General features: G+C 36.4%; 2 protein-coding genes across 6 annotated transcripts in view; one reads left to right on the top strand and one right to left on the bottom strand.

Moving 5' to 3' along the window:
* LOC143912989 (dipeptidyl peptidase 9) overlaps positions 1–9361 on the bottom strand; it is a 557546-nt gene extending 548185 nt beyond the window's left edge. The window contains exons 1-2 of one of the 5 annotated variants that reach the window (XR_013260677.1): positions 9178–9341; positions 31–342 (exon numbers count right to left, since the gene is read on the bottom strand). Coding sequence is in view for 4 of the 5 variants with exons in the window: in XM_077432473.1 (XP_077288599.1) it covers positions 31–290 (260 nt within the window). In the remaining variant the exon portion in view is untranslated. Of the gene's footprint in view, positions 1–30; positions 1062–1421; positions 2304–8838 lie in introns of those variants that run through there. The other 4 variants (XM_077432473.1, XM_077432474.1, XM_077432475.1 and 1 more) reach the window with 4 other exon arrangements.
* The window catches only part of LOC143913042 (uncharacterized), a 253269-nt gene that overhangs the window by 204550 nt on the left and 24596 nt on the right, over positions 1–24123 (top strand). The window lies entirely within an intron of this gene.

The following is a 24123-nucleotide window of genomic DNA, read 5'->3' as shown; positions in this document are numbered from 1 at the left end:
TGTTTATCAATTCGTGGTCTGTTCGTTTACCTTCCGGAGCTCGAGGGAACGTTGACATACAACAAAGGAATGCCCCAACAGTCGGGCGAATTGACGAGGTAATAAATTCTAACTCTTCCATTTGACATTCTTCTAAACGATATTTGCATCGGTTGTAAACTAGATATTGTGGCGATTTCTCTGCGCAAATCGCTGACGATTGTTTTAAGTTCAGTCCAAGAACACTTTTTAGTGAGAGTATCGTTAATATCGTTGGCCGCATGGCCCTTCAGTGAATTCGTCGTTTCCATTTTTTCTTTATTTTATATGTACAAATTTTCTAGTCACTAATTCTAAGAATACCTGAAACATTAACCAGAAAAAAACAACATTAATATTTTTATACACGGAATCATAAGCCTATGAAATCCTGTCCAAGATTACGAAAGAGATCATCGATTCTGCAGCCAAATGGTAGAAATATCTCAGCTCGACAAATTGTTTTCGCTTATGACATTGAATCGGTTACATTTCTAAATAAAGGAATTTCGTTTGAGAATTTGCAGATTTAAAATTAAAATTTGACGACTTTTGCTCGCGGGTCAAAAGTTCTCGCCTTTGTGTTTAGCTATTGAATATTTTATTCACAATGTGCTAACATATCAACGCTGTATTTTCGCAAATCACACTAAAATGTCGTACGTATTAAATGTGTAGATACATTTCATATGCAAGCTTTCACTTGCATATCTAATGATAAGAGTTAAGCGATTAAATATGAACAACTTTCGAATGATACATTTTTATGTATACTCCGCCATTACGATAGAGATAAAATATCGTTTAAGGGGGACCACTAGTGTGACCGCGCGAAAAAAAGGTGATTTTCGGGAATTAAAATAAAAAAAACTACTGGATGGAATGTTTTATCGTTTTATGGATATATGTATAGATATATACTAAATACATAATAAAAGTTTTTAGACAAAAAAATTGAAAATTCAGCGAGTTATACGTAATCTCCCAAGGCTCCAAAAAAAAAAGTACCCCCACTGCTGCAGTGATAGCGACCTTCACAGTGCCTGAAATCAAAAAATTCAAAAAGTTTATTAAACTAGAAGATATTTGCCGTACCATGAACCTCGATCAAAAAAAAAAAATTGAAATTTAACAAAATGGCGGAGTTTTAAAAAAAAAATCAAATTTCGCGCATAAATTTGTTGATTTTTGGCCTGCCAAAATTACATTTTTTATTCAATCAGAAAACTGGAGGTTCATGGCACGCAGAAACATATATAAAAGAAGCTGAAAAAAAATCATATCGATCGGATGATTCATTCTCGAGTTACAACTGCAGCAAATTTGAAAAATGTAGTTTCGAGAAAAACGCGTTTGAAGTTTAAGTTACTGATTTCGTGGTTATAAATCAAGAAATATCATACCTACTGTTAATCTGCTATTCCAGGCCCATACAGTGCACCTTCCTCTTCTTCGAAAGACAGCTGTTGGGCTGCTAAAGCTTTTCTTCGAGCTAATCGGCCCTCTTTTGAAGCAGCCTGTTGACGATGATCTGCCATTCGAAGCCTCGTATCATCTTTGTCAACGGCATTATTCGTGATTACAATTTTTATCGGTCGAACTCAAATGATAAAATGTAGCCCAGATTGCTTTATACATTTCATCCACGTTATCTTGATGTCTCATGATCGCTAAGCCGTAATAGATTTGGAGTTTATTAATTAATTTCATAGTTAATTTGTGTGTATCTTTGCTTTTTCCTCCTAAGGTCTTATCAGTGTTCTTCAAACTACGGCATCGTGATCCCATTTGTTTCTTTACATGTGAATAGCACTCGAGTTTTTTTATTGGTACATCATATGGATTCAAATCCAATAATCCTTTGTAAGTGGCATTACCGCGTATATTTCACCCCGTAATTATCAATTGAGCGACCAAACATATCTTTTATACTGTCAACTTCCATTTTAGATGCTGATCCTTCGTGATTTTTGTCGCAATCATCATGATGTGAGAGCCATTCTTCAGAATCGTCGACTTTTTTCTTTTCCCATAAAACACAACTCTGACAGTAAGTTGACTTGACACACGAGTCGATGATCTTCTTACTAAACTTTCCAACAAGAGTTAATACGCCAAACCGTGAAGTGTGGCCACGTTTCTTCCACGTGCCATCTCCAGAAACCGTAAAATTTGTCTCGGAGTCTTCTTCTTCCAGTGTCAACTTTTTTTCTTCTTCTACACCTCTTTGCATACTAAATTTACAAATTGATTCTGCTGATGTCCATAAATTCGCAAAGCATCCACTGAAAGTTTGAGTATGGAATTTACGTATTAGATCCATCAAACCACAAAAAAGATTCACTCCGTTTATTCCGATACCTAAAAGTCGCATCACAGCCACTATGCGTCTATTTATTTCAAATGCATTACCAATCATAGGCCCGGAATTTATGTACGAAACGCCGCATTCACATATTACAGCAATTTTGAATCCTAAGCCTCGCGGACTTGCTTGATTGAACGTAATTTTTTTTTCACAAGTTACTTATTGCAGAAAAAACAGAAATAAACTGGAGAATACTATAACCGTGCGTTGGATCAATCACAATTTCTTCGTCCTTATTGTGTAAAAGTTTGTCAGCTGACGTACTGGTATTTGCGGTGGACTGTTCACATGTATGTTGATTCGCCGAAAATTTTCGTTTTTTAGAAGTTGATCTACGCGTGGGATCAACTTGGGAACCCTTTTGTTTTGAATACTGAGAACTCATTTTTGCTAAAATTTTGTACGATGTTCTCACTATAACGGTCACAATAACACTGGAAGAGAGTTTAAATGTGCCAAAGTCTAGCATCTCCAAAACAGCCAGGTATACGACCCGTTTTTAATGACTTTTCTGGCTGACAGAACCCGAACAATAACTGCGTTATGAATCATAACGCAGTTATTATGATCCGTACGCTAACGCAACTTTCGAACCGACGTCAGCTGCTCTTCGGATGGCTGTAACTCAAAAACTATTCGAGATATGCACTTGAAAATTTTGTATGTTATTTTTAAAGGTATGGACTATCGAAATGTGCAAAAAAAAAAAAACGATTTTTTCAAAATGTCACACTAGTGGTCCCCCTTAAGAAGCGAAACAAGTCCGAAAATTTTTAATCGCGGTGACGTCTCGTAGTCATTAATTTTATACATAGATGGCGGTAGTAAAATAGAATTATTGACATTTTTATTCAAAATAATAATTTTATATACAAATTATTAAACATATCCAGTGCTGATTCATAACATTCATTTGTTTTTTTTTTATATATATAATTTATTTGAATTGAAAAAATATATATACATATATTTAATGGCAGCCAATCAGAATTACACACACACACACACAACGAACAGTCTTTGTTTTTAGTATATATACGGCTCTAAACTAATATCAAACTGCTCTGAATTGCATATTCGACATAAAAATTAATTTGAAAGCGAAGATCGTTAACCTAACCACGATTAGAGCACGTGGATCGATACAAGAAGAGACAAGAGGAGCCGACAAAGTGATTGAAATGTCAATGTGGTTGGAAAGACCGGCGAATGATGAGAAAGAAGTCTACTCGAATGGTACCTCAGAGAGTGTATGAAGGTCAAAAGCCATTTCCTAAGGGTTTTTCATTATGAAAATAATGAACGTCCTCAGTAATTGCTAATAATGCTAAACCGATATCAAACTTGGGTACTACCATCTACTGAAAAAGATGCTGCGGCAGTCTTACAAAAGAGAGGAATCCTGCCAGCAAGGATGCTGTATGCAAGAAAACATGAAATGAAACTTCATTTTGGTTTGTGTATTGCTTGGGATTGTAGTTTTTATTTCTTCTAAATACTTCCTTAATTAAAAACTAACAAATAATTAATTTTCTTTAAACTTATATACACTGACTATACGTACGTTATTTAACTGCTCTGTCCTTTGGATCTATTTATTTTCTAAAATTGCCCTTTTGTCCTTTATTTTGTAATTATGACTATTGATAAAAATATTAACGCCGAAATATTTAAAGATGCAATTTATAAATTTTATCAAACCCTATAATTAGGTTATATACATATATACACTACAAACCTGTGTATTTACAAAAAAAGCTGAGACTAGTCAATATATAAGTTTGAGCCACTGAATTCGAATATGATAATGATTTTTGTTGTTTTTTTTTTTTGTTCATAAGATATGAGTCTACAATCTAATATTGATATGTCAAAATTGAGTATTGGAATCAATAGTCACATGTTTTTCCTATTGATTTTGATTTTTCAATGCTTTGAAATACTTATAATTGATAATTTAGCGAATTCTAAATGTCAAAAATATTTTTTTTTCCATAACGTTTATACGGATTGGATCTCAATATTTTTACTAAACCTACTAAATGTCTTTTACATTTCAATAATGTGGAAAATATAGGTAAATATGATTGCTCAAAATTCTAAATTTCGTATGATTTTAAAATAAACTAGCTGTTTTACCCGGCTTCGCTCCGTATTTGTAATATAAACAGCTTAAACATGGCGAATCTAATAGTAAATATTCATTTGATATTGTATTAAATTTATTTGAATCGAAAAAAATATAATATTGAACCAGTTGAATTGCCGTCATAGAAACTTTGTTTTGTTTTCGAAGTTCCCAACCGAAAATACTTACAAGCTTACAAAATCTCTTTCGAAATTATATGTTAGATATTATAAACTTATAAAGCATTTTTTTAAGTTACAGAATGATTCTTTATATGACGGGCTGAAAAGCAGACTGGTACAAGTGACATTTAAAAAAAAAATCTGGTTTAAGTGCTAAAATAATAGCATATATGAAATGGGGTGCCGAAGGTATCGGGGGCGCTGGGGGCGTTGGCGGCGCTGGAGGCGAAGGCCTCGGTGCCGAAGGCATCGGGGGCGCTGAGGGCGCCAAAGGCGTCGGCGCCCCTGGGGGCAAAGGCGTCGGCGATGCACAAAACGTAATTCGTAATTCGTATTCACTTCGTAATTTGTCATTCGTAATTTCTAATTCGTGCATCAATTTCTTTGCGAAACCAGTCAATTCAATATATTTAACTTAATTTTTAGTCGAGTTTCAATTTCTTTTCGAAACCACCCGTTGAAATCAACGGGCCCAACACTAGTTAAGTATAAAAAGTAAAATATTGATATATAATTGTATTGTACGGCCTCATACTGTATACTGCGCTACAGTGCTCAGTCTATTTAGTGGTTTGTGTATTGATAAACTGCAGAAAGTGCAGAATAGAGCAATGCGTGCAATTTTGAATGTGAAGAAACGTAAGAATGTAAGAAGTATGTTAGATGAATTGAAATGGTTGGACATTAGAAATTAAGTCTTAAATTAAACACTTTAAAATTTATAAATAAGCTAGATAAGAATATATTATCCAAATATTTTAACAATCATATAGTTAGGAATAGAGATATAGATCATTATAAAACGAGAAATAGGAATAAATTAATTATAGGTAGAGTTAAGAAAGCTAAAACTGCAGGAGGTGTTTTTCACAGAGGTGTTCAAATGTATAATGCCCTTCCTGAAAGCATTAGAAGTGCTAATAACATTGATGCTTTCTTGAAGGGTGTCAATGGATACCTTTGTGGAAGATGATTTATAATTTTAGTTGTTATTTTGTGTTATATGCGTTAGCAAGTTTGATATATAACTAAATAAATAAATAAAAATGTACTGGTTTTATTTTACGACTTGACTTACGAGGACATATACTCAAACCAGTACTTTATTTTTTATTTTATGAAACAAATGACCTCGCACAGTAATTACTAGAGACCTGTATTTTGGGCATCTATTTTTGTCAATTTTAGCATTTTCATTTTGCATTTTAGCGTTTTAGTGCATTAAAAATGTTTAGTGCAATTTAGCATCTATTTTTATAAAGAGTTTAATTTTAAATAATAAAAAATTTCGATGAATTTTAATAAAATTTATATACAATTTAAAGACAACACAACCATTAAAAAATAATAGAAAAATTCAAAAATTTTTTGAAATTAATATTACAATGAAAAAAACATGAATATAAAAATACAAAGACAAAAAATATGAATATAAAAATATAATACCAATTAAAATTGATTAAAACTTAACATGGAGCATATTTCTACAGATTCCTTTTTGAGATTCGTGCGACGATCGGTAACAATTATATTGTATTTAATAAAACACCTTTCAGCATCCACACTATTGACGGGACACCAAATAGATTTTAGCGGCACAACCAAACTCTTCATATTTAATTTTTGTTGCCATCAATAATAACAATATATCCGGAGTGGATTCAATTTTAATATTCTCTATTGATTGTCTAAAAAAGTGCTGATATCCTTCCAAACATTGAGCCTCTGTTAATACATTAAACAATGGCAGGTTTCTAAAAACCAAAACTGTTTCTTTAACATTAATATTATATTTTGAACCTGCCACAGATGGATTGAATAGTTTACTCAATGTTCGGAGGAATAATTTGTCTCATTTAGTCTTGAGTGCGAGTCTAGTTTTAAGACGCTTTTTTGAGCAGCCTTTTGGATATACAGCTCCAACTGTCTTCTTTTATTTACAATAGTAGACAAAAGCAGTTGCATGGTTTCGACAGGAAAAACACCGTCTATGGTGTAAACTGCGAGCTCTGTTTTATACCCTCAATTTCTTCACATAATAAATGGACAATGGGATAGGAAGACCCTTCTAAATTGTCTATTAATTTTATGCAAATTTCACTTTTGTTTGTTATTTTAGCATCTATTCGCATATTTTACATCTATTCCGAATTTTAGTATCAATTAAGCATTAATAGCAAAGTGCCCAAAATACGGGTCTCTACATGTAAGTCACAAAAAATATGCATGCAAACGAGAATTTTCAAATCCACGAACATCTAGAGAAATGAGAAATCCAGATGTTTCTCGATAAGAAACATTAGTAAAACACAGTTTCTACTTAGTGAGCCACTTCAGATGATTCACAAAGCTATATTTCCAAGTAAATGATTTTCAGCTAACATTACATTTGTGTAAGATTTTATATAAACTTCTAGGATATCCTTCAGAGTGAACGACTTTAAACAAATGCCTTATTTTAACTGTCTCTCCTTGGTGTGAGTTTTTACATGCTTACTTAAGGCAGACCTATGAGTGAATGACATAAAAAAAACTCCACATTGGTTTGATTGTATCTCTTTGTGAGAATTCATATGCTCCACGAGGCTATCTTTAGCAGTGAACAATTTAGAACACATTTCGCATTCGAACCGTCTCTCCTCGATGTGAGTTTTAGCATGTCTATTAAGGTTAGACCTGTATGTGAATGAAATCAAACAAACGTCGCATTCGTACGGTTTAATTCCTTTGTGGGAATTCATATATGAACCAGAAAGTTATGTTTGATTGCCAACGATTTTAAACAGATTTCGCATTTGAACCGTTTCTCCTTGGTGTGAGTTATAGCATGTCTACTTAAGAGGGCTGTACACCCGAAACCTTAATTTTGTTACCGTTCCTTTCTTCGATATATATATTGAATGAATGCGACAATATATATAAATATATATATATTGCGTGAATGCGACAGTTGCGCTTCGACCAGATAAAACGTGTTTTAAATTGACAAAATCGAGGTTTCGTATTCTACTATTTTCTCCTCCAAAACTGGACCAATTTTTAAAAAAAATTCATCATCGCTATAAGAAAGATATTTTCTGTGCATCTATCGGCGTATTTTTTTTAAATCGACTGTTAAATAACCACGTTAGACTCTTTTCGTGGGTGTAAAAAAGAGGCGATTTTATAGATGTTTGGCGGCTCCTAGCTCCTATAAAAAATAATTATTCAAAAAAATAAAACGATAGATGCACCCCAATGGTGGATATCCATAGCATATTAAAAAATAATTTCTCTAGTGCCATAATTGAGGTTGGGAGAAGTATAGTACGTTTGTATGGACAAGGCGCTGTTGTCCAGCCCTCTTAACCCTTTGAGGAGTACGGCCGTACGGGTATGTGCAAAGTAAAATGGCCCCGCCAGAGTACGACCGTACTCGTACGGTTTGACACGTTCAATCACTCAAAATACTCTACCTCTCTCATTGTTCGACATATTTGCATCTCGTGTTGTTGAGGTTTCTCTTTCACTCTTGTGTATATATATTTTTGTATTCGAATAAAGAAACCAAATTCAACGAGGCGTGAAAGCCAGTTAAATTTTTATGACTGAACATGATGACAATTTTTTTTCTAAAGTAATATTTTCCACATGTAAAAACTATAAACTATGTTCCGAACGAATAAAATTGAAACCTCTGACTAAATTTATTTCATTTGACCCTCATAAAAATAATTTAGCGTAAAATTATAGATTTATTTTCGAGAGAATTTGATCCGAGATGCAAGGCAAAATCCCGCCGGGCAATAAATCAATCATATAATCGAGCGAAATATGTCAACTTTAAAACTTCCCACAAAATAAGAGTGTTCGCTCGGATTTTTCAAGTCAAAAAAAAAACTCACTCATGAGACGTTTCTGGTGTTCAAATTAACTCACTACTCAAAAGGTTAAGGAAGATCTATGAGCAAACGAAATCAAACAAACTTTGCATCGGTATGGTTTTATCCCTGTGTGACAATTCATATGCTCCATGAGGCTAGTTTTAGTAGTGAACAATATAGAACAAATTTCACATCTGTGTGGGTTTTCCTGTGAGGATTTTCCTTCAAGTATCTCCTTGGTGTGTGTGCCCAAAATACGAGTCTCTAGTAATTACTCACCGGCTCTCTAGTAATGCTAAACCAAACAAGTCAAACTCGTTCGTATATTCGACGTAAAAACGAACTTGGCAGACCGAAGCGAAGCTCTTCGAAGTAGCCACGGTTAGAGCTAGTGGATCGGAAACACAAAGAGAAACCTAAAATGTTGGCAGATGAGTAGACAATGCGCAGGAACGTTGACAGAAATCTGACAGAAGACAAGGCGGAGGGTAGAAAGAGAAAGGGGGGCGGGGGAGGGGGAGTTGTATGAGAAAGTGTCAAACGTGATGACGTGACGTCACGGCTTCACTGCAAAGACCGTTCGATTGCTAAGGGGGTGGGGTTTTCGGGGCGAATTACCGGAGGGCGGAGCCGCTGGCGGCGGGGGCAGAGCGCCCGGTTGGCGCCTCCTGCGCCCACACCACCCCCGGCACACGCACACGCACACGCTCACGCACACCGCCTCACACACGCACCGCGCACACAACACACAACATACACCACGCACACATCTCTCTGTGCGGACAAAAGCAGCTTTTGTCCTAAAAAAGAATATCTACCGCAATTTGACTCATGTCGGCGCGCCTTCGATTCGCTCGTGCTAAATTGCAAACGAATGTTCATTTCATAAAGCGCGCATTGTATTATTTGATGATTATAATTCGGCCTTTTCGATTTATACCCCGATAATTCGAATTTTTAATGGTTGTGGCCTTCTTCTTCTTGTTAATGCTGTAGGCGGGGTAGGATGTGTTGACCGTATCCCAGCCTAACGAAACACTGTTGTGCTTGTTTTAATAAAGTTTTATTGTTTGCCTAAATATTGTACAAAGGTATTAGAATATGTGGGCAAAAGTATGTCGTTCAGCGGTCTCTAGATATGGTAGAGTGTCGCTGGCTCGGCATTCGGCTATTTTCAGAAGGTCTCTGGATGCGGCAGTGTGTTGCTGGCTCGTTCGTTCGGCTATGTTCAGGAGGTCTCTGGCTGCAGGTGTGCTTCGACTGGTTTGTTTCCGCTCTACTGGTAGGGGTGGAGCTTTCTAGAAGGTTTTAGGAATGTATTCTGCGTCGCAGTATATGTCTTGATGATGGTGACGAGATTCCCATAATGCCTTGTCCGCATCCGGACGTTGGCGACCACCTCGTCGATTATTTGAATATATCCGCATCGGTCTTCAGCGGCTCGGAACAGCTCTTCGGCGCTCATATCGGTCCACATGCGCATGTTTCGAAGCCAAGATAACTTTTTCATGCCAATCCATTTTTTTCCTTCTATTTTCCACATGGTTATAAAACGGAGAAATTCGTATTTTGGACTCCGTATCGTGTGTCCGAGGTACTCCATCTTTCTCCGCTTGATGACAGAAACAAAATGGTTACCTGACAACTCGTTCACAGATTTTCCGTAAACTGAGGATGCGCTCTAGGCATTTCGTATACGGCCATCTCTTTCTCACCCCGTCTGTTTACCATGATCTCGTTTACTCTGCCATTACGTATGCAGCCATCTCTTTCACAGACGGTCTGTTATCGGTGAACAGATGGTCTTTGAAAGAGATGGCTGCATACGTAATGGCAGAGTAAACGAGATCATGGTGAACAGACGGGGTGAGAAAGAGATGGCTGTATACGAAATGCCTGGAGCGCATCCTCGGTTTACGGAAAATCTGTGAACGAGTTGTCGTGTCACCAAACAAAATACCTGCCTCTCCCCATCATGCCGAGGAGAGCTACGTTTGATATCTTTTTGGTCCACGGAATCTTCAGCATACGCCTATAGAGCCCCATCTCAAAAGCTTCAATGCGGCTGATCATCTTGGTTTTCAGAGTCCACGTCTCACATCCGTGTAGTAATACTGTCCAGACGTAGCTCTTCGCGAATCTCAACCGCGTATGAAGATGGAGATGCTTGTTTGTAAGCGCCGCCTTCATTTTTACAAATGCTGTTCTAGCCATCTCGATGCGGATTCTTAGATCTTCATCTGGGTCCATCTCTTCATTCAGCCAGGTACCCAGGTATTTGAATCTTTTTACTCTTTCTATCACCTCTCCATCCAAGGTTAGATTCAAGTTAGATGGTTGTGGCCATTGATGTATAATACACGGTTCGGTGATTACTGGTCACAAATTATTCGTCACAAAGTCACTAAAATCTCTATAACGGAACATCTGGCAGCCAAAAAGTCCATCATACTAACGATAGCTATCATAGTAACGAGAACTTGAGTGCCAAATATTGTGTATTCGCGATTTTCATGGCAAAAGTTGTCTTTGCGACCACCCCAATGTGACGAATAGTCCAATTACCATAATACACATAGATGGGCCCTGACGTATGATTTTGGTCGGAGATCTTGTCTTCACTAACTGAGGGGTACCTACCTACCTACTGAGAGAAACTGTGCATGCGCCATGTATTTTGCATGCGCCAAAAGGGAGACCAGTATAAGACGTGAGGGCGGATCTAGTGTATTATACATCAGTTTGTTGTGGCTGTTTGCAGGTAATATATCTGCGAATTATTGGCGTCGTCCACACTACCGATATTTCCATATCCAGTTCCAGTGGCGGCTCGTGAGAATTCATAGAGGGGGGCTGCAGGGATTAATTGGGATGTAATAGCTCGTTGACCATACCGGCAGTGCCGGTTTTAGCGGTCTCCGTGACGAGACAGAATGTTAAATTACAGAAAACACAAATATCGGAAGGCAAATATCGAAAATCGAAAGATCTTAAGTCGAAAGATAAAAAAAAATGGTGCATGGTAAACGGTACATACTCACTTAATTTGCGCGAGCAGGATACAACAGGAACAAGAGGAACATGCTTTTCCTCCCGTATTCTGGGCGCGCACATTAATACGGGAGGAAAAGCCTGTTCTTCTTGTTCCTGTTGTATCCTGCTCGCGCAAATTAAGTGAGTATGTACGTGACTATGTACCGTTTACCATGCACCATTTTTTTTTTTTTTTGATCTTTCGATTTAAGATCTTTCGATTTTTGATCTTTGCCTTCCGATATTTTCGTTTTCTGTAATTTAAAATTCTGTCTCGTCACGGAGATCGGTGGCTATTTGCAGGTAATATATCTGCGAATTATTGGCGTCGTCCACACTACCGATATCTACTACCGATATTTCCATATCCAGTTCCTATATTGCAACCTGTGGTTCAGTGGCGGCTCGTATATATGGGCTGCGGGGCTACAGCCTCCCAGTGGCAGCGTTAGCACTAGAGGTATCTACCGCGGTATTTGATAGATCTATCAAATACCGCGTGCTCGAACGCTATTTCTTGTTTTCCAAGGCCGGATAGATCTATCAAATACCGCGGTATTTGATAGCTCTATCAAATACCACGGTAGATACCTCTAGTGTTAACGCTGCCACTATAGTACAAATGCATGCTATTTTTGTAGTCCATATGGGCTGCAGGGCTGTAGACCTCCCAGTAGAGTACATATACATGCTATTTTTGTCTGCATTTGATCACAGATATGATCAACGAGCTATTACATCCCGATTAATCTCTGCAGCCCCCCCTCTATGAATTCTCACGAGCCGCCACTGCTGTGGTTGCTATTTAGGAACTGGATATGGAAATATCGGTAGTAGATATCGATAGTGTGGACGGCGCCATTGGCTACATATATCCACACTACCGATATCTACATCCGATATTTACGAATTTTTCCATAACCAGTTCCTAAATAGCATCCACAGGTTGCAATATGGGACGTAACCCTCCTGCGTCTTTCTCTCCGATTCTGGAAGCCCCCTCTTCACATCCACGCAACAGTATTATAGTACGTGATATATGATAATAATTTTCTGACAATTAATAATATTAAGTAATTTGGATTATATGTTTTACTCTACGTCACTTTACGAGTTCGAACTAAATTTTAAGAGGTTTAAACAAAATTTTAACTGTAAATACGCTGACAGGACAGTTCACGCGCATGCGCAGAAGGCTTTGCACCTGTCGCAGATATAGTACCTGCAAATAGCCAATAATTTGCAGATATAGTACCTACAAATAGCCACAACCATTTTTAATTCGAATGTCTATATTTATATAAAACTGAATGTCTGCCTGTATGTCTCGAATAGGCTCCTTAACCACTGAACCGATTACGATGGAACTTTCAGAATTTGTTGTATGCATGTCCGGGAAGTATACCGTGAAAAAAAAAAATCACCCAAAAACGGGAATGAGTGTCATTGCAACGCTATAATTTCAAATGTCTTCGCATCGCCACCAACGTGTTCGCTGCCTGCGTTTTTCCGACAAATGGGAACGGGAACGAGAATTGTATGCGTTATTGTGGCTTTGCAACGTATGCCGGGTTCAGCTAGTAGTTGATGACGTGCAAACATACAGCGGTGATCTAGTGTTGGATGGCGAGGTGTTAGAAAGGGTTCGGTGACTACTTCTCAAATGTGAATCGCTAACAGGATAACCGCTCGCATGAAAATCGCTCGCGTGGATCTCTTTTTTTTTCTACGAGATTTTTATTATTTGACTAATATTCAGGCAGTTTTCTATATGGGAATTTTCCCGTGTGACAGGAGAACCGTGCGAGTGGTTATCCTGTTAGCGATTCACATTTGAGAAGTAACCCGTTTACCGTTAGAAAGAGTCAAAAGATTCAAATACCTGGGTACCTGGCTGAATGAAGAGATGGACCCAGATGAAGATCTAAGAATCCGCATCGAGATGGCTAGAACAGCATTTGTAAAAATGAAGGCGGTGCTTACAAACAAGCATCTCAATCTTCATACGCGGTTGAGATTCGCGAAGAGCTACGTCTGGACAGTATTACTACACGGATGTGAGACGTGGACTCTGAAAACCAAGATGATCAGCCGCATTGAAGCTTTTGAGATGTGGCTACATACGTATGCTGAAGATCCCGTGGACTAAAAAAGTATCAAATGAAGCTGTCCTCGGCATGATAGGGAGAAAATCGCGAATACGGAATATTTGGCAGACGAGTTCTTGTTAGTATTATATGATGGACTTTTCGGCTGCCAGATGTTCCGTTATATAGATTTTAGTTACTTTTGGGCGAGCGCTTTTTGACAAATAATCACCGAACTTTATGTACACAGAACATAGATCTGATAATCATTTGATAAACATGGTTTTTATAATATATAGATAATCATTTAATAAACACAGATTGAAAAAACATGGCCGAAAATAATGCAGTGTGAATATCGATAAATTACCGGATCCGGAAATCAATGTTTATCAATATTGAACATTCGAATTTCGAGCGCTTTTTTCCTTACGATATTCAAAAAATTAAATTCGAGTGCACAAAGTCGTGTGCTGGTCACACCGTCATATGTATTTTTTTTTTATTACGTTCCTTCTCGCATTCAACAATCGAGATGACATATGTACGATGCGTTCGCCCTATGAGATTTCCGGAAGCTTTGAACAGTTGAACCATTGAGTCATCTGGCACCGCCGCAATGGGACATCCGGGGGCGCAGACTCAGGGGCGGAGCGCCCGCTGGGGCCCTTCGGATTCCTACCACACCCATCTCAAAAGCGAACCTCCACCTCACACCATCATAGAGGAGGAAGCTGCAGAAGACATTGATGAGCTCAGCCATAAGGGTTTGTTCGGATGGGAGAAATTTTCAGACTTCCATTTCCCTTTCATTGCTAGATTAGACCGGAAATACTGCTCACTGCGGATGCTCAGGACCGTCCTATCCGGCCGGCTGCAGCCGGAAGCTTCTGAAGTTTTAAACCGCAAAGCGGTCCACGCTACAGTAGCCGAGGCCCATTTACTAAATGTTATCAACGTGCATCACAGCAACTGTTCCTTCGGCTCGGATCTGTTCATCGTGGGTGATCTACTCATTGAGCTCAACGATGTGCACTCCTTCATCAACTTCCTCAACGACTGTTATAAACTCTGCGGCCAAAGTATACCCGCGGACGACCGGTGCGGACTCATACGGATAAACAAAGAGGCCGTAGTTCCTTATGTTATCATCACGGGTAACAAACATGTGCCACTGTTCTATTTCAAGAACGCTACCAAAGTCAACCTGGACCCGGACAAGTTCGAGCGGAAGAAGATGAACGAATGGGACCATTGCTATTTGAGGTTCTGCTGTAGGATCATAGGGAAAGTGAGCGAGGAGTTCTATGTCAATGAAGACTACTTTGTGGACCTTTTGAATGTTACGCCATACCTGTCCTTCTACGCTGAAGTTGAAGAGTATTGGCCACACGAGTACGCATGCTCTATAGTGCATACCAAAGGTAAAAACATTTATTTTTTTGGGTTTTATTACTCCTTTATATTTACCATATGTCAGCCAGTATTACAATCGATAATCAGCCGTTCAAGTAGTTAATAGTTATGCATCTATATCTAGAACAAGTCATCAACTCTATATCTTATGTATGTATATCTCCTCATGTCTTACAGATGAGGTATGACCAGAGTAATTGACGTAGTGGTAGTAGAGATTAAAATGTCAATATGGTTAGAAAAATGGACGAAAGGTGAGAATATGCTCTTAAATATGTGTGTAGTATCCAAGAGTGTATGAAGGTCACAAGTGATATGGTTGGAGCAGTGCCAGCTTTACACCCAATGGCGCCCTAGGGCAATTTTTTCTGAACACCCTTAGAAAAAAATTATCCAGAAAAACTGGATTACCATACTCGTTTTTCCCGGCCTTGAGACCTTGCTACAGTTTCAGGAAAAGCATAGAAACCCAAATGTTTGGATATAATTCCTGTAAATTGTGCTGTTTTATAAAATTTAGTACAATGAGTGGATTAATTTTACCTTGAACTATATTTGAAAGAAAGGCTTTTAAATTGATTAGTTCATTGCTAATAATATGAGATTTTGAATTCGCTGTGAGCTTAACTTGAAGATTGGCTTTTCCAGTAGATTGTTTGAATAGAATTTGCCGAGTACAAATGTAGGACCTTTGGCGGTCTAATTTTTAATTTTAAAGCACTTTTGGCGCATCGAGCAGCGCCCTAACTTATTTGGCACCCTTGGGCACCGCCCTAAAACCGGCACTGGGTTGGAGGAAGTGGTTTAGTGCTGAGATTATTATTAAAGATTAGCCATTCGTTACTCAAATTGTTTTTTTTTTATGCTTTCAGAAAATAATGATAAGATAGCTGTTAAGAAATCTGAAGTTCAATTTAAGAAGCGAGGACGATGTCGCAGTCCAAATTTGTACAACTATAAAGAGAATGAAATGCCCGACTATGAAAGTGTTGAAAATTTGTCAGATTCGTCGCCCAGCAAGTTGGAGATCGGAGAACCGGAGTCGGAGAGCATGCGAGAGCTGCGTTTGAGGAAGATGCGAGAGATCGCCAAGCAGCATCGGCGGAACGAGACTCCGGAGCAGCGCGAGAAGCGGCTGGCCAGGCTCCGAATATACCAGGCGAAGCGGCTGGCCAACGAGACGCCCGAGCAACGGGAGAAGCGGCTCGCCAAACTGCGTCTCTACAATTCGCTCAAGAAGAACAAAAAACTTCAAACGAAAACGGACAGTCCATAAAGAACTCTCTCCGTCTATTTTTTGTGAATGAAAACTCTCCAAAGTGTATTTTGATTATATTGTTGATGTAAAGATATAATGTATATGTGTGATTGTTAATTTAGTGCATAGTCTTGCAAACTTCCACGTCCTATATTTTATTTTAATTATTTTCTATGATCTCGAGATTGGCGAATTTGCCTTCGCTAACTCACCATTACCTGCTTGCATTTATAAGTTTGTCGAATTTTTTTGTTTTATTATTTTGACGAAATTCTTTCTATAATTATAGTTTTTTCTTATGATTAATTTATAATAAAATTATAATTTTTATATTATAATGAGATAATTTTATTGTTTCATTTTTACTTAAAACTACGCTTTATACCGGTGCGGTGCAAACGATCGACAAGCGCCAGACAGACTGAACCACAGATTAACGACACGTGTACCTTATGCGTGCGCACTGCTCGCACTTACACTAAGCGAAATCTACCCGAAGTCCCGACATACCTACCCTGTATACGTTCTTTGCTTCTGATACTTTAGTTCCGAATTTTGCCTTATTAAACTCGCCAGAAAGATCCAACTCAATTTTAATAATTGCATCTGTGCACATCGAAAGGTTACTCGTCATCTGATGTGCGATCTATCATTCGTGAAGTCGAGAATCGCGTGTAAAGCAGCCATCCAGTTCATCTGTGGTGCAGTCTATCTGGCGCTTGTCGATCGTTTGCACCAAACCCGTTTTATACATACAATATTGCTGATCGTTGAAGGCACTTGGCATTTTCAGAACCAAAATCTGTCAAATGATAAGTCGCGTGTTTGAAATATGCAAAAGCATCTGAATTTTTATTTTATAGGATAATTTATTTTTTCCACTTAACCCTTTGAATGCTGACCAACGCCGGTCGGCGTTTTGCCAACAAGTCCATGGGCCTGAAATACGCTGATAAGCGTTGTATTTTGGGCATGTACGAAGTAAACAAGAATACTATCTGCTCTCAAGTCTTTCCAGGTAGCATTGAATATGGGTCGTGTAATCCATGTTAATGTTTATAAAGACTGGTTTACACCGGAATTTCTGAATTTATAACCATAGCAGAATTTTTCCGATAGAAATACCTAACTCTTGAATATTTTAGATTGTGGCTTGGCATTTAGATTGTGAGCATTACATTTTAACAAAAATAAATAATATTGAACTAGTTTTGGAAAAATACATTCATTTATAGACTTCTTTTGTTTATTTTAAAATGTTGCAAGATTTATTAGAGAGTCTAAACACACCTTTACAAAACTTTAAATCCTCGGCGGTAGTTATCTAGGGTTTGTTTGGATTAGCTACAATTCTTAAACCTGCTTTCTATTGGATTTCTAAATAATTCTAGTTGGATATGTTGGCGAAATTTTCACCGTGGCGGGCTTTCAACAGAAAAGACATCAGCACTCAAAGGGTTAAGCTTATGTGGGCAATAAATCAATATTTTTCGAAAAAAGAAACATGTACATATTTGCATTAATTGCAAATTAAAAACTATTATTTTTACCTTGTAATCCACCTGTTCCAGAATATTTGCCCATCAAAATTTTTCTAAGATAGACAATAAATTGGTGAAAAAATAATGAGAATTTGTTCTAAAAAAACAAAATGTATTTTTTTAATGGGCATGATGTTAGTAACTTTAAAAATTGGCCTATGAATAATATCACTATATGAATCTGTCTCCGTCACTCATATTAAGTGTGAAGCAATTGATTTTTTTTTCACTTTGCTTTTCGGTCAGTGAGCTCCACTGGCATTTCAAATAGCCAAAATAATAATGCTCCCCTACTTTACTCAATTAGATATTCGCCGAATGCCTTGAACCAACAGTACATACTGTTTGTGTACACGTACTGTAACCCTACATGAAAGTGTGGTCAACGACTGATAAGACGACTGAAGTTGAAGTATTGCAACGTCCTTAAAGTCATTATTTATAAAATTGTATGAACGGTATTGTATGTGATGAAGAGAGAGCACAATTTCAATTTTCTCCACAAAATGTATATGTATACTTTTCAAATTGTTGTAACTACTAGTAAGAAGTCTCGTTTTAACTATGATGTTCTATAGAATGGTGCTCTTTAAATCAAGAACGGGCAATGCAACATTCAATCAACCTATAATGATTTCAATTTGGCAATACTGTGTAGTATTTACAAACCTACATAATGCTGATTCCGTTGTACGGGATATGTATCATTTTGACCATCTTAGATAGAATTGAAGGAAGTATAGTCATCAAAGAATGCCCTTTTAGTAAAGTTATATCACTTTTAACCGTTTGCCCGCGGCCGTCTTCTATGGATGCTTTGGGCGACAAGTCTGTAGCGCGGTTGTCTTCCATAGAATTTCTGAACTTTGCACGGGATTTTGAGCCTTATATGCGCCTATTTCAACTGTTTTAAGGTTCAAAATTGGTTGAATTTATTACTGAAAGTTGAATGCCATCTATTCAATTTGCTTAAAATTCATATATACCAGTCAAAAATTAGTTTTTTATGGAACCATACTGAAACCTCGTTTATGTGACGTCACATCTTCATACAATTATGAAGAATGATTATTTGACAATTAATCCAAAACTACGAGATATATTATGTATTTTATTGTTTAAAATAATACTTTATGTGTTAATTAACATATCTGGTTACTTGAGTAAATATTAAAATCTGTATTTAAGGTCCAAAACTCGATTGCCAAATTCGCGAAAAAGGTGCCGTGTACAGGGCTTGTTCGCTATATTTATTGCCGCGGGCAAAGGGTTAAATAAAATCACATATCTCAATAATGACTCAGCTAAGAAAGGTTACACATTTGCTATCATGTGCCATTGGAATCGTTATCCCATTCCTGCTTTTAAAATACATTCATGTCTCGGTTAATATATGTATTTTGCACCATTTGAAATTTTTTATGTAAAATCTAATGAAAAATACAGTACTGGTCTGATACAATTTGTACCACATCTGGCGTTACAGTTCATATTGTAAAAAGTAGTGTTCAATTTCAATATATTCATAGCAAAAACTATAAAATTGAACTTTTGTGCTGCAAACACACTTGCAATATTATTTTCGCACACAAAACAAACTAAATGGTGATCATGAAACAAAATCAAATACTATTTACTATTTAAGATTTATTCATTGTGTAATTGAAGTATATATGTAAGTAATTAAATAATCAAGAGGGTATTTAAATGTAATTCAAAATATTGTAAATATTAAGAATAATTACTATACCGTATTAGCCTTTTCACGACGATGGGATTCATTCGGAAGAATTCCACCACATTGCCGGCATTTCAAATAGCAATGACTTTGTGTCTTGTATAAGAGCACCGGATACTAATTAGATATCCTCCTAATGCTTCATCATCGTCGTGGAACCGTCTGATACGACAGACTAGATCTTACAAACCTGCCAAACAGTATTGTTCACTTGACGTGAAATTTCTATAATACATGTATGTGGCTCAACATCGAGCTTTCGACAGTCTCCTATGTTTATTACAAGGTTTTTTTCACATATTTAACAGTAAAATTCGGTAAATGTATACTCTGTGTTGAATGTAAAACATTCTATTATTCCTGATAAATGGGCCTACCTCGTTCCACCAACTTGCAATATCTCAAGACTCGTTTTCCTAACTTTTTGGTGTATTTCGTCGTCGAGTTTATATAAATATATTCAAAACACACATACGAAATTGTTTTACCTTGTGAAATACTTATTTTACGAAATATACATACATTAACTATTAAAAAAATATAGTAAGAATTGATTTTTTATATGTTTTAAAGGTGTGTTAATAGTTTAGAAATCTATGAATGATCACAATATGTCGCGTATATTAAAGATATTGCATACATGTATACAAAAAACATATTTGTATACAATATACAAACTCCTGTTGACGAAAAGTTGAGAAAATAAGTCTCGAGATATTGCAAGTTTTATTTTATTTTATTTTTATTTAATTTATACCAGGAAGGCCTAACAGGTAAACCCAATGCGCCTTCCTGGCCAAAGACAATTATATAAATATATATGTAAACCATCCATATATACACAAATACTTACACGTATACACATACATACATACACACATAAAAATACACATATATACATACACACCTACTAATATATATATTCACATATATGTACATACATATACATATATATATATATATATATATATATATATATATATATATATATATATATATATACACTACCGTCCATATGTTTAAGACCAAACCTATAACTCGATTTCTAATGTCCATTAAAATAATTTAGCGTAAAATAGTTCAAAGAAATGGGTATCATTTGTTTCCCTACACCCTTGGATTTAATTTGAGCAAAAAAAAGCAGGGATTATCCCATTGGTTTGTTGTTTTTTTTATATAAGGGTTCAAAATGGGCTCAAAGACACCGCGTGACGAATCGACACATGTTGCAATTCGACAACTCTACTATACGCAGTTTATGTTACGAACTTTTTTTGTTATTTTATCCTGCTGATATGACATCGAAACAGTTCAAAATAATAAACCCTAAATGAATTTGGTTCAGTTTAATCTGATCAGTCAGACTTTGAAGTCGTATTAGCGAAAAATTTATAATACATAAAGAGGACAAAAATTTTTGAAGAAATATGGGAAAAAATTAAAATCTCACCATGGAAACTCGAGGAGCCATTATTGCTCTTTACAAACAGCAAAAAACCCAACGATATATCGCCGAAAATCTGAATATTTCGAAGACTGCAGTACAACAGACGATAAAAAAATTCCAAAATTCTAACAACATTATGGATTTATCAAAATCAGGACGTCCCAGAATCACAACACAAGCATTGGATCAACAAATTATATTATTGAGCAAGCGAAATAGAAGGATAACGGCACCAGAAATCGCCTCTGACATAGAAAAGACAGCCTTCAAAAAAGTATCGGTCACCACGGTTAAACGTCGGCTGATGGAAGTGAAGCTGGGAGGGCGCATAGCAGTAAGAAAAACATTATTAAGAAGAAATAATAAAGCGAAAAGACTAGCTTGGGCTCTTCAGCATCGTAATTGGTCAATTGAAGATTGGTCAAAAGTGATTTGGTCCGATGAATCGAAGTTTGAATTGTTCGGTTCGAAAAGACGAGTTTACGTCCGGCGCACTCCCCAAGAAAAAATGATGCCAGACTGTGTGCTGCCAACAATCAAGCATGGTGGTGGATCCATAATGATATGGGGATGTTTCTCAAGAGCTGGAGTTGGGAATTTAATCAAAATTGATGGAATTTTAAAAAAAGAAGGGTATTTGAAAATTTTAAAAGAACAAGTTTTGCCGTGCGGCCGGAACTTATGTGGGCATGATTTTATATTCCAACAAGATAATGACCCAAAACATAAATCAAAGCTATGCATGGACTTCTTACAACAAGAAGAAGAAAAAAATAATTTAAAAATCATGAACTGGCCTCCTCAATCCCCCGATTTAAACCCAATAGAACTTTTGTGGGACGAATTGGACAGACGAACCAGAATCCATCGCTCAACATCCATAAATAAGTTTTGGAATCATCTACAGGAAAGTTGGAAGTCCATACCTCCCATCACACTTCAAAATTTAATAAATAGAATGCCGAGACTATGTGCAGCAGTGATTAAAAGTAAGGGTGGGTTTTTTGACGAAAGTTCAGTTTGACGTTTTTATTTTTTTATAATTTTATGTTTATTAATTGTTGTAATATCTTTATTTATTTTAATAAATGCGTATTTTTTGAACATAACTGAGTTTATATTTTTTAAATTGGTCCAAAATTGTGTAAAATATGCTCCAAAAACACTTTGGTCTTAAACATATGGACGGTAGTGTATATATACATATACACATACATACATACACATACAAATACATACATCCATATACATACACACATTATACATGCATATACACATTATATGTGCATGCATATACACACATTATACATGCATATACACACATTATACATGCATATACACACATTATACATGCATATACACATAAGTTAGTAAAACAGAGCAGACCGCATGTATATGCATGTTCATTTAACTAGATAATGCATACATTAGCTATCACACCCGAGTCGAAGCATATTTTACATTGAAAAAGCTTTCAGACTTAATCGCCGAATTTTTGGAACAAAAACCTGAACGAGAATGTTTAGGTCAAGAAAGAATTCTTATAGAACTATTCGACGCCATTAAATTCATAATTTACATGGTCATTGTGCACACATTTACTAGTAAAGGCGTTCATTTAGAATCATACGTGTTCGTTCGTGCACTTTTACCAAATCGAATGCGAAAAACACGTCTACCAGTCCAAGTTCGCATTTCATTGCTCGTTAATGCATTCACTTATCAGGCCAAAAGTATACATTTACTCAATTATGACAATTACTGTAACATAATACCATTCAACTCTCCCCGGGAGATAATTTTCAATAATACTATACCGTTTTCTCATACCATACCAAACCAGTGTTAAACCGATTTCCCTTAAATGTGAAAATAGGACCGTAACGCAAACACAAGAACGTCTTATTACAAACAAATGATTGCGAAATTCTTATGATTGCGTGACGGCCCTATCTAAATACTATTTGTTGTACATGTATTGAATTTCAATGTTGTAGTGAAATAAATTGATAAAGAAAAATATGTATATACGTTTATTATGACGAAGTTCTCAATCGTTTCTATTCTTCGAATTGAAAGTCCAATAGGCTGCTTGGTCTTGGCCGGCTCCCTCCGTTGGACACACCTTGAAGCGAACTTCTCCGAACGACAGCTGCTGTGTGACTCCTTTAAAGACTAATTAGCACGAGTTTGGTGTCATGTTTGATTATCCTCAGCATTAATATTAGAAGGCGTCAATATCAATGCATCTATCGTATTTCAATTTAACATTTACAGACAAGGCCGGCCCTAGGTTATTTAGCGCTCCAGACAAAAACCTAAATTTGCACCCCCCCCCCCCCTATATATGTATAGATTTTTTTTTAATCTTTCACTTCGTTTAAGATATACCAATAAATTTCAGCGCAATCCTTTTTTAGTAAATGTAAAATTATTATCTTCATATATTATATTTTAAAAATGTGTTAAAAAAAAAGTAAATGCAATACGTTGCAATTTCAAACATATTTAAATAAAAACACACTATTTCTGTGATGTTTTTAAATGCTTTGTGAAAGATTGAAAGATTATTTTTATATAATTTTTGCCATCAGAATATTCAGTTATACTGAATACTTAAGTATCATTTGAAACATTATTTACGTATGTAGAAAAATAGTAAGAATTAAATAAAAATCAACCTTTAATTAAAATTTTGAATCCAAGAAAGAATTCTTGCATACGAAAACGGCGAATCATCATGCATATATATTTATAATATCGCTATTCTGTGAGGCTGTGTATCTATCTGAGAAATTGTCGTACCATAATAGTCGTTTCGATTCGACATATATGTACGTCACAACTAAACCACTGTCAACAAGACGTATTCGAAAAAAACTTCTATATATACATATGTATACTGTTTGCTACCAATGTTTCCTCTAGGCAAATAGACGGCGGTAAGTCTCTGAGCGTTTACCGCCATCTATTGAAAATTTATTTAATTAATTAATTAAGTTTTCTACTAGGGGTTTAATATTGTTTATAGCTGAACCCGGCAT

This window comes from Arctopsyche grandis, chromosome 6 (assembly GCF_051622035.1).
Source record: "Arctopsyche grandis isolate Sample6627 chromosome 6, ASM5162203v2, whole genome shotgun sequence".
Taxonomy (NCBI): domain Eukaryota; kingdom Metazoa; phylum Arthropoda; class Insecta; order Trichoptera; family Hydropsychidae; genus Arctopsyche; species Arctopsyche grandis.
This window is presented reverse-complemented; position numbering and strand designations above follow the sequence as displayed.